We start from the raw sequence: 12,400 nt of genomic DNA on the forward strand, positions 1-12,400 counted from the left end.
TGACAAGCAGCAAGACAACACTCTTTGGGACAACAGCAGTGTTGTGGAGATCATTAAAATGGAGATAAAACATTGCGGCAACAGTTGCAACTAATTAACACTGATTTGAAGAACTTCAGGGAGGAGATGGCTGCATTGAGACAACAGCTCAATGCCAGACAACAACAAGATATCACCAATCTGGGGAATATCAGTGTCTTGGAAAATATCAAAGAGGAAGTGGATCAGTTTACACGACAGAATTACATCATCATTGCAGGGCTACGCATCAATCCTCGATCCTATGCAAAAGCAGTTGACAACAGAGGACAACCAGATGATATGGACGCTGCTTCAACAGAGCAACAAGTAATCAACTTTCTGCAATCAAAGGGAATTCATGTCGATATTAACACCATTGATGCGTGCATTTCACTGAATAGAAGAGGCAACACCACCACACCAGTCACCATTGTCAAGCTCGCCAACAGGAAATCCAAAATGGCATTGTGACACAGGGAAAAAATCTGAAGGGCACAAATGTGTACATGAATGAGCACCTCACTAAATGCAATGCTGAAATCGCCAAAAAAGCACGCGATTCGAGGAAACGGGAAAATTCAAGGAACTTGGAGCGCCAACTGCAAAATCTACATAGAGCTGAATGGAGGTCCACAAGCAAGAGTCATAGTTGTCAAAGACATCAAGGATCTGGATGAATATTAGAACCACCAGCAACTACAACAAAAAAAAACATTGACATTCAACTAAAAAAAATTACAACGCTCCAAGGGATTACCGAACAAAAAGATCTTTACTCAGGTGCACATTCATCTACACTTATTAACATTCATATAGCAACACAAATGATAGGTGAACAGGAATGTATGGAACTGAAAACCTTCAGCAGCATAAATCACACTAGTCGGGAGTAAGATAAGGATATAGATCCAGATAAAAAAAAAAAAATTCATACCAGGAATAATTGTTTTTATCATACAGACGAACAATATAATGGAAACATGAAAATCGACAAACTTAACATTATTCATTTAAACAGCAGAAGTTTGTATGCAAACTACAACAACGTGAAGCATTTATGGAAAAATTCAACGAACCCTTCAAAGGTATCGCTATCTCAGAAACATGGATTGATGCTAAAAGAGAAATGGATTTTGACCTGGATGGATATGAACACAATTATATCAAAAAACCAAGAAGAACAGAAAGGGAGTAGCTGTTTAAGTGATGAAGAACTTAAACTACAAAGTGGTAAAAAATATGTCATTAGCTTTTGATAATATCTTAGAATGTATAACCATTGAAATATGTCATGAAAATAGCAAAAACGTACTGATCACCTAAGTCAAACATTGATATGTTTGAGAACTGGATTAAGGCAAATTTTACTAAAATCAGCCAAAAAGTAACTTTCTTATAATGTGGAGACTTTAACATTGACTTCTTGAACCCTGACAAAAGTCCATAGATGACTTTATCGACAATGTACAGCCTGAGTTGATATCCTAAAATCACAAGGTCAAGCAGAATCTCAGTACACAGCGCCACACATATTGATAACATTTTTACAAATGATTTTGATAATAATATCACAAGTGGTCTGCTAATATCTGACATCAGTGATCATCTGCCAGTTTTCATAATCTATGACGAAAACTACAGGAGGAACATTGATGACAAAAAGTCATTTCGAAGAATATGCACAGAACAAAGTCTGACAGCTTTCAAAAATGACCTGAGAAATCAATGCAATAAACTGTAATGTAAACACCTCTCTAAATGCAAGCGCTCCAGCAGGCATTTGCTCCAGTGATGACGGCTCACGGAGGTCATGGATGAAAATAGTAACGACTTGCCGTGGCTTAGGACATGGACTTTCTATAATGTACCCTTTTCTTTGTCCATTTCAGCTCACTATGTTTTTCCCCGCTTGTGGCTCAAACGCAAATACATTTTCCCATCCTACAGAATGGACCGAGGGTCAGTAGGACGCATGCACGTTAATCACACGTCAAAAAATTACCGCCGCTAAAGGAAATTATAGTTAACGCGTGACAGTCCTAATAAAAACATAAAAGTTGAAGATTCTTTAGTTGGGAAGGGGCCTACAAGTAGTTCATTCTATACAATAAATTGTCATTATAACATCCTTACCATCGACACTGTGGCTGTTGCTGCCTGTAGCTTTTGTTCCAAAAACAGACTCAAAGTCCACTTGCAGACTCCCTGCAGGTGGCTGGGGAGGGGGCTGAGGCGTTGAGTATCCTTAAAAAAGATGAAAAGAAGGCAGCTGCAGTTAAAACAAGTGATGCCTCTCAAATAGGGCTTGGGTTTGCTTCTACAAGCAGGGATCATCAGCTAGCAGTGGAGAAGCTGAATGCAGACAGAGAGAGCCTTCAGTACCTCTGAATAGACCAGCTACAGTAGAGGGCTCTGTGGGGAAAGGAGCCTGGTGTGGAAGGTGCTGGGCTATGGACACTGGGCCACAGAAGGAGTCTGACACCCACAGGAAGCAGGAAGAAGAAGAATATGGAGAAGAAGAACCAGAGCAATAAAGTAAAAGGCATTTCAGGAACAAGCCAAACAAACAGGCAAAAGGAGACAGGAAGAAAATAATGCAGCTAATATACATAGGTTTTTAAATCTGTGTCTGAAGAAAAGTCACAAGTGTGAAATATCATAGAACATTATTGTAATTACCAGAGGGAGTGACTGACAGCATGTTATTATGAATATAAAAATAACTTTTGACGAAATGCATAAGATCTAATGTTTGCAAGGCTTTGAGCCATGAAAGTACCTGAGATGGAGTGTTCTAGCCGCACTGTGCATTTGTAATTGGTTGAAACAGACGAGTTTGTGTCAATAAAGGGATTGTAACGATCTAGGGAATCAAAAATAGTGTTGGTAAAAGAAAAACAGAATTGAACTTAAAAGCTCTACAGCATGTTTCTACTATAACACAACACAGAACCAAACTGTTTATCAAAGGATGAGAAAATGTCCCAGATGGGCATAATCTTCTTTGGGAGGTGATTGACTAACTTATACAAGGAACACATGTTTTTAAAGGAATAGGCAGGATTTTATCTTTGTAGCACATAGACAAGAAGACAACGCTAACATTCAAAATAGGGCAGCATGGAGAACAAGCAAGCTAGTCATGCGTCTACACATACATGAGCAATGAGACTTGAGAAAAAACAAAATGAGTCATTACCACCAAACATTTCATGAGCAGATGTCCTAGTGGAAAAGCTAACACCGTCTGAAGACACGACAGGTAAGTGAGAGGCATCAACAACGAGTTTTGAGAGGAAAGGGTTAAGGTTTGGCATGGAGTCGTCTCCAGCTTCAGCGGAGGTGAAAGGATCTAAGCAGGCAGAGGAAGAGAGAAAGAGAGAAAAAGAGACAGCAGAACATGAAACAGACCAAAAACGAGTGGAGAGGAACTGGTGGACATCAGAAGAAGAGAGCATGCAGAGGAGGTAAACCAAACAAAAAAAAAAGTCCAGATACACAGGCGACGTTCCGAGTTGCGTTGGCGGTGCTTTACCTGCCCACGCTGTTGCCACGGGAAGCCCTGATGAGGCGGACTGCATGGAGGGCTGGAACGTTGACTGGAGGTCAAATAGGTCGCTCTCCATTTTCACTGCGCTGTACACAAAATCAAAAAGGAACTTCTTTTGAATGCACGTTTTTTCAGTGATAAGCTGCCCTCTATTGATACGTACGTTGCATACTTAATTTTGACAAAAACATGAATTTGACCTTAAAAGTCCTAAAAAAATATTTTTGGCTTTGACACATCTAATTAGCTTTGCAGGTTTTAAAATTGTTTTACATTTTCCTCTAGCTATGGCTGCTCTCCTTTTGAAGGCTTCTCGTTTACTGTACTATAAAGTACAGTAAGCAATTTCTTACATGAATGTTTGTTTTAACTCAAAAGAAAGTAGGCACCCAATGCAAGGCATATATCTTCACATTTTGCATTTTTTACATTTTCCTCATGAGGAAAATAAAATCAGTCAAAAATTTTTGAAGCTACAAGATGTGTAATAAGCATGCTACATTTATTTGCAGAAGAGGTCTTCCATTTTTAGAAGTACGTTTTATGACATTGTGTGGTTATAGCACACGACCATAAATTACTTACAAACGTTGTTTCGCCCCTAAGCAGTTTGGCCGATGGTTATTTGCACGTGACAGAAGAATATGCGCAAGTCTTGAGAAGGGATGTCCTGAACAAAATTTTTGGCCTCAATCCTGATCCGATCCAGAATACCAATTGGATACTTTGACACTAGAATTTTTTTTACAGCAAGTAACTAAAGTAAACACATTTTTGTGAGGCTTATCTTAATAAATTCAGAATTTACTAGTATTATTGGAAATCAGATGATGTATTGTGTGGTACTGAATGCTACATACAATTTTAACTAAATAAAAAGGGACAGTGCGCAGTAATAAACAAGCAAAAGCTACTAATGGCTCCCATTTAAATCAACTGGGTTTTGCCCTCAAAGACTTTCTCGCCGAATTTATTAACACAAACGACCTAAAACATTATTTTGTAACAATAAGAGTAAGAAAAATATCTATATAATCACTTTAAATGGCTTAAATGGTAAATGGGTTATACTTATCCATCTCAGTGGCCTAGTGGTTAGAGTGTCCGCCCTGAGATCGGTAGGTTGGAGTTCAAATCCCAGCCGAGTCATACCAAAGACTATAAAAATGGGACCTATAACCTCCCTGCTTGGCACTCAGCAACAAAGGGTTGGAGTTGGGGGTTAAATCACCAAAATGATTCCCGGGCGCGGCGCCGCTGCTCTCCACTGCTCCCCAAGGGGATGGGACAAATGCAGAGGACACATTTCACCACATCTAGTGTGTGTGTGACAATCATTGGTACTTTAATCTTTAATCTTAATCTTGTATAGCACTTTTCTACCTTCAAGGTACTCAAAGCGCTTTGATACTATTTCCACATTCACAGCTGCCATGCAAGGCACTAACCACGACCCATCAGGAGCAAGGGTGAAGTGTCTTGCTCAAGGACACAACGGACGTGCCTAGGTTGGTAGAAGGTGGGGATCGAACCAGGAACCCTCAGGTTGCTGGCACGGCCACTCTCCCAACTGCGCCACGCCGTCCCCCACTTTAGTATCGTTTATATATCCATCCATCCATTTTCTACCGCTTGTCCCTTTCGGGGTCGCGGGGGTTGCTGGAGCCTATCTCAGCTGCATTCAGGCGGAAGGCGGGGTACACCCTGGACAAGTCGCCACCTCATCGCAGGGCCAACACAGATAGACAACATTCAAATAATCGTACCAATTTATGTATTGATAGTACAGACATCTGGATCGATCACCCTTACTCTCCATTGAAGCTTTAGCCATTTGGCTTCTTGTGTTGTCCTGCGTGTGTGTGTGTGTGTGTATGAGTGTGTTTGTGTGTGTGCGTAATCATTCCTTTTACTCTTGACCTTCAGTTACAAACACTCAAGTTTATTTTCCACCATGGTGGTGAAGATTAGAATCTTAGAAGTGTTTTCACACTATGGATAGATGACGCGTTCGAGCTAGTGTTCTGGCAAAACACGCACCCTCCTGGAATTCATGCAACTCCTTAATGTGTGTAACAAGGTATCCGGAAATGTTAATTGTGTCTCGTACCGCCCTTTTGAAGGAATCTTTAGCAATTACAATCTAGGTAAGGAATTGTTTAATTTAATTATATTTAATTGAATCTTTTTTTAACTGTATTTTATATGTCCATGTGTTCTGTGTACATTGGGAGTGACTTAGGTGTCAAATTAGGTATATGGTCAGACTTGTATGCCGTATCAGATTGTAATGTATTACTCCATATAAGGTTTAACGTAAGATACCCATTTGAGCAGCTGGGTGTAGAAAATAGATCGATAGCTGGGGCCGTGCTGATTGTGCCCCCGGTGGTGGAGATAGGCGATGTATCAGTGGTGGCAAAGGAGGGCCTTTTGGAGAGCTCCTTGAGCCTCTGTTCCTGGGGAAGAAAGCAGGTCCGGATCAAGCAAACATGCCGAAAGAGAGAACAACGAAGCCAATAGTTGCTTATATACATACACATATATACATACAGTATATACACATACACACATATACAGTACATATATATATATACACATAGAGACATATACTGATACACACACACACACACACACACACACAACATATATACACACATATATATATACACATACTGTATACACACACACACACACACACACACACACACACACACACACACACACACACACACACACACACACACACACACACACACACACACACACACACACACACACACACACACACACACACACACATATATACATACATACATACATACATACATACATACATACATACATACATACACATATATACATACAGCCCCTTTCCAAAAAATTTGAATATCATGGAAAAATGTATTTATTTTCATAATTCCATTCAAAATGTTAAACTTCCATAGATTAAATTGTGGGCCCTGAATCTATAAACGATTCTAAGTATTTAGTTGTTTATTTATACGGTACTTAAATTGGGCCTCCAACTCACAAAACCTACAAAAACAGGATTTCAAAAAATTTGAATACTGTGAAGAAAATCAGCCCAAATTTAACAGGGCATTAATGTTTTATACAGAGTGTCACAAACAACTCATCTACTAAACTCACAGCACCTGCACAGGTTTCCCCAGGTGTCATTAATTTGCTTTACTTTGGTTCAATTGTCTCAGTTAGGATCAATATGGGGAAGACTGCAGACAACTGGCCAGAAGACCATCATTGATAGCCTCCATAGGATGGGTATGCCACAAAAGTTCATAACCAAGGAGGCTGGCTGTCCACAGAGTGCTGTGTCCAATGCATATCAATGGAAAGTCCAATGGAAGGGTGAAATAGGGCAGGAGAAGATAAACCAGCAGAAGAGCTGACCGTGGGCTTCTGCGGATTATCAAACGAGAAGATTCATGAATCTGGAAGAGATCCAGAAAGAGTGGAATGAAGCGGGAGTCACAGCTCCAAAAACCACCACATTCAGACGCATCTGGGAGATGGGCTACAACTGTCAGGGTCCTAGGGTTAAACCGCTTCTGAGCCTGAGCCAACGTAGGAAGCGTCTCAACTGGGCCAAGGAGAAGAAGGACTGAACTATTGGCCAGTGGTCCAAGGTCCTCTATTCCGATGAAAGTAAAGTGTGCCTTTCATTCGGGAATCAAGGTCCAAGAGTTTGGAGGAAGACGGGTGAGGAACAGAACCAAAGCTGCTTGAGGTCCACTGTGAAATATCCAGTCTGTCACGATTTGGGGTGCAATGTTCAGTGCAGTTGTTGGTAAACTCTACTTTTTTAAAATCCAAGGTCACCGCATCAGTCTACTAGAATGTTTTAGAGGACTTCCTGATTCCTTCGGCAGAGGATCTGTATGGAGATGCAGATTTCATCTTCCAGCAGGACCTGGCCCCTGCCCATACCGCTAGAAGCACCAAAACCTGGTTTGATGCCCATGCCATCACAGTGCTTGACTGGCCTAAACCCCCCATTGATAATACCCCTATGGGGTATAATCAAGAGGAAAATGAGGGGCACCAGACCCAAAAACAAAGAAGAGCTGACAGCAAGCATCAAGGAAATCTGGGCTTCCATAACTCCCAGCCAATGCCACAGGCTGATTGCCTCAATGCAACAGGACATCGAGGCAGTGATTAAGGCAAAGGGATTCCCTACAAAGTATTGAAGATTGACGTATCATTTTGAAAGTACCATATTTTGATTGATTTGATCCGATCCTAATTTATTTATTTTTCTGCAGAAATTGAGAAGTAAATGGTGATTTCTTCACAGTAATCTAATTTTTTGAAATCCTGTTTTTGTGGGCTTTATGAGCTGGAAGCCCAAATGATGTACAAATAAACAAATACTTGAAATCGTTTAAGTTGTGGGCCCTGAATCTATAATCTATGGAAGTTTAACACTTTGAGTGGAATTATGGAAATAAATACACTTTTCCATGATATTCAAATTTTCTGGAAAGGGGCTGTATACACATACATATACATACATACATACACATACATATATATATAACATAAGCACCTTAAGCGCTTTAAGTCGGGCCTGCTCCTCTTCGAGGGCTGCTTGCTTCTCCCGCTCATCCACTTTAGTGAAAGACATTCCCGTGCTCGCAAGTGACGACACAGCATTCGACAGAGTGCTGGCCCTGTGGGACAAAAACTTAAAGCTGAATAGAGACAACAAAGGGGTCCCACAAGGAACAAAAATGGTGACAGGTGGATTAACATACCTGCTGGCTGCAGTAGAGTCTTTCACCTTCTTGCCCTCTAAAGAGGCCAAATGCTGCTCCAGAGCCTCAAGAAGGCTACTGGGAGCCTGTTGTGGTGAGAAAATACAGTCAGCCTGTCACTTGCACACACATGGACGACTGTGTCTATGTGTGTGTGGACATTGACACCATGAAGGAAAGTGGTGGGCAACCAAGCTAGAGCTGAATACAAGCCACATTTTCATTGTGTGTGAGATGGTTTACCAGACTTGGAGCTACCCACCACTGATGCACCAAAGACTGCATTCCAGTCACACATTTACTCTGGATGAGAGCAACATGTGTATGGCTGTATTGAGGCACGTTCAACAACCGGCGCGTTGTTGAAATTGGCCACTACTAATCACAACAGGGCAGCCATACTGCAACAAATGAGCTACTCTGCTTTAACACATTAATGTACAATGACGCAGAGTCACCACACTGGTAGTTGTTTTTATCTCGTTCAAGTTGGTTGACTTATGCGAGACAGCGCAGAGGCATGCAAAAATACAAACAGCGAAGCAAGTCACAGACACAGAAGAAGAGTGAAATGATAGTACTTACACATACTGTGAACTAAAGTGGAAAGATAAGGGGAGAATACAGAATATAAAGGTGGTGACAGTCAAGAGGGGAATCCATTTGAGCTGCACAGCAAATAAACTGCCAACAGCACAGCTCCCTAAACACATGTAACCTCAACTGTCACTGTGCAACTGTGAGTAAATGCAATCGCAGTGAGCAACACCTTGTGTATACCAGACACCTTTATTTACTGTAGTAGGAGGCGGCAAAGAAGAAGGTGAAGCCAAGGAAGAAGATATTGAGAAGAAGGATGAAGAAGAAAGGACAGAAAGAAGTGTACCTTCTTTTGAAACATGCACTTAAAGATGGAAAGCATGCAGAGTGCAAGGAGACAACCAAAAGAGCAAGGCCAACGTGGGCCGGTGTTAAAAAATTAAAATGGGTTTGAGCCAGAATGAGCAAATGGCCTCGGGTTGCCTACAGATTGACAATAGTTGGAAAATTTGGAGGCCACACCTCAAATCCAACTAGAAACTTTATTAAGTACACAATCCAGTAAGGTTGTTTAAGATGTTTGCCCCAACAACAATGTCAATACTCAGTATTTTTCTCATTCAGAGATATTAACCCCAAAATCTGCTTATTATTGTGGTTGTTGCATGCGGTGGTATAGAACTGCATTGGCGATTATACAATGGTATCTAATGTTGGTGGTTTGTGTTGAGATCAAGAGCATTTTGAAAGAGAGAAAGGATATCAGTTCGTAAGAATATGAAGCTTACCTGGGAAAGGTCTGGAATGTCTCCTCGGTCAATGCCCACTTGCTGCAGAAGCAGAAGCATGGACAAATTACTGTTTTCTGCACCAAAGCCAAGCAGTAAACAAACGGCGCTAATGTACCTCAGCCACTTTGAGAAACTCTGATATTCGGGTCATTCGGGTGAGGAATTTCTTGTAAATATCCAGACCTTCTTTGCACTGAGTCTTCTTCATGTCAAAATATTTCTCTGTTTGGTGACAGAGGGTGCTGGTTACATTTTTTGAACCGCAACAATTGTCCACAGAGGCTGGAATGTGAGGGGAGGCGTCTTACCGAGCAAGTTGATGATACCTTCGTTATACGCGGCAAAGAGCCTGATGGAGTCTTTGAAGAGGAGCATGAAGGCAGCGTTGATGACTCCATTAGTCAGCTCGTTGGCATTGACCTGCAGAAAAGCAATCAGCCCAGATTTGTATATATTCCTGACATTTTTTTGTTGCGATACAAAAAGTGGCAGCAAACAAAAGGCTTCGAAACAGCAGCCTCATAGATGGATAGCATTTGTTGTCAAATTTGTATAAAGCTGCTGCCTCACAGGGCACTCGTAGACTCACATTGAAATCGAGGAGGGCGTCCATCTGGTTCTGAATAATAGGGATGGTCTTGAGAAGCTTCTCTGTATTCATGGTCCTCATGACGCCATCCACTCTGCGTATACAGCGGGAGGGTGTTTGCAAACCGTAAGACACGGACAAATTATACCACATTTGCTGAAATGTATGCGGCCTTGCTCAAATATGCACTGTGCTCCAGGTATTCACAGGTGTGCCGTCCACACCTTGAACAAAGGCTATTAAGAATTTTATCTTATTTATTTAGGGGGAAAACTTTTTTTTTGGAAATTATTTTAAAAATCCTACAATCGAAGACATGACACACAACTATATTAATTTAAAATGGCAACTTTCTAGCTTCAAGAAACACTATAAAAAACAAGAAAATAAATTGTGGTAGTAACGGTTTAATTTGTAGATCAAGCAGAAAATCAATCAATCAATTTGAGAAAAAAAAAAAGGATTTACTCTAAATTTCTATCTTTTCATTAGTCGGCAGTTCAAAATGAGTGTTCACACCTTAGAGAGCTGTGGCCACAGGGGGATTGACATGAATAATGGTTCCAACACAAGAGGTATGAATTGAAACAAAGGATAGTCTTGTCAAACTTCTTCAAAAAAGTCAATCATCACATAATGTAGCAAAAGATGTTGATTGTCCATAGTCAGGTATGTTTAAAATCTAGACCAAGTACAATCAGCATGGAAAGCTTTTAAAGCAAATCATCCTGGTGGACCAAGTAAAACATCAACACTTCAAGACAGAAAACTTAATGTCTTGAAAACAGAAAATGCAGAGCAAAACAAAAGAAGAACAAATGGGCAAAACATTTACCGGTAGTTATTGTCTGTGATCCAACTGTAGGAAACCGCCTAACAAAAATTTGAATTTAAATACAGAAAAGCTAAAAAAAAAAGCTGTCATTAACAGCTTAACAGAAAAAAACAAGGTTACAGTGGGCTAAGGAAAAGGATCTAGGGCCTATGAATGACTGGATGAAAAACATTCAGTAATGAATCATGAATGTGAATTGGGCAAGGTGATGATGCTGTAACTTTTGATTGGTGCCGTTCCAATTACATTTATGAAGAAGGCTGCCTGAAGAAAACATACAAATGTCCACAGTCATTGACAAAATGGAGCTACATATCAATTGTCAGGTAATGGCACTGGGAAGATGGATTTCATTATATCTTCAATGAATGCACAAGTTCACATTGACATTTTGGATACTTTTGTTATTCCATCCATCCATCCATCCATTTTCTACCGCTTCGGGATCGCGAGGGGTGCTGAAGCCTATCTCAGCTGCATTCGGGCGGAAGGCGGGGTACACCCTGGACAAGTCGCCACCTCATCGCAGGGCCAACACAGATAGACAGACATCATTCACATTCACACACTAGGGCCAATTTAGTGTTGCCAGTCAACCTATCCCCAAGAGCATGTCTTTGGAGGTGGGAGGAAGCCGGAGTACCCGGAGGGAACCCACGCAGTCAATCAAATATTTATAAATAGTTGATTTATATAGGCTAGTAAGGTAAAGTTTTGTACCTGACAAGTTTCGGCTATCTTGCTTCTGCAGCCTTCCTCAGAGGTGTCACGTGATGTTAGTGTGACGTCATCTGTGACGTGTTATATGGATTGTTCCATCCCACCTGAGGTGGTGGGATGGCGGTGTCCCACTAACATCATGTGACACCTCTGAGGAAGGCTGCAGAAGCAAGATAGCCGAAACTTGTCAGGTACAAAACTTTACCTTACTAGCCTATATAAATCAACTATTTATAAATACACATTAGTAGGCTAAATGAACCTCTTTAACAATCAAATATTGTTTGTGGATGATCATTTTTCAAAATGATAATGCATCTTGCCATAGAGCAAAAATGTGCCTTGAAGAAAGATACATAAAGTCAATATCATTGCCTGAAAATAGTCCAGATCTCAATTCAATTGAAAATCTGTGTTGGAAATTGATGAAAATGGTCCATGACAAGACTCAAACCTGCCTAGCTGATCTGACAACAGCAATCAGAGAAAGTTGGAGTAAGATTTATAAAGAGTACAGTTTGTCACTCGCTAGTAAGTCCATGCATCACATATTGCAAGCTAAACATTGAAACT

General features: G+C 40.7%; 1 protein-coding gene across 15 annotated transcripts in view; it reads right to left on the reverse strand.

Annotated features, from left to right (window-relative positions):
- picalmb (phosphatidylinositol binding clathrin assembly protein b) overlaps nt 1-12,400 on the reverse strand; it is a 45,413-nt gene that overhangs the window by 13,315 nt on the left and 19,698 nt on the right. For 6 of the 15 annotated variants that reach the window (XM_062059949.1, XM_062059946.1, XM_062059948.1 and 3 more), the window contains 12 exons: nt 10,273-10,366; nt 9,992-10,103; nt 9,799-9,905; nt 9,681-9,722; nt 8,353-8,438; nt 8,145-8,268; nt 5,897-6,030; nt 3,557-3,657; nt 3,221-3,373; nt 2,801-2,884; nt 2,404-2,496; nt 2,155-2,265 (listed from right to left, as the gene is read on the reverse strand). In XM_062059949.1, coding sequence (XP_061915933.1) covers nt 2,155-2,265; nt 2,404-2,496; nt 2,801-2,884; nt 3,221-3,373; nt 3,557-3,657; nt 5,897-6,030; nt 8,145-8,268; nt 8,353-8,438; nt 9,681-9,722; nt 9,799-9,905; nt 9,992-10,103; nt 10,273-10,366 — 1,241 coding nt within the window. The remainder of the gene's footprint in view (nt 1-2,154; nt 2,266-2,403; nt 2,497-2,800; nt 2,885-3,220; nt 3,374-3,556; nt 3,658-5,896; nt 6,031-8,144; nt 8,269-8,352; nt 8,439-9,680; nt 9,723-9,798; nt 9,906-9,991; nt 10,104-10,272; nt 10,367-12,400) is intronic. The other 9 variants (XM_062059959.1, XM_062059960.1, XM_062059962.1 and 6 more) reach the window with 5 other exon arrangements.

This window comes from Entelurus aequoreus, linkage group LG10 (assembly GCF_033978785.1).
Source record: "Entelurus aequoreus isolate RoL-2023_Sb linkage group LG10, RoL_Eaeq_v1.1, whole genome shotgun sequence".
NCBI classification, from domain to species: Eukaryota; Metazoa; Chordata; class Actinopteri; order Syngnathiformes; family Syngnathidae; genus Entelurus; species Entelurus aequoreus.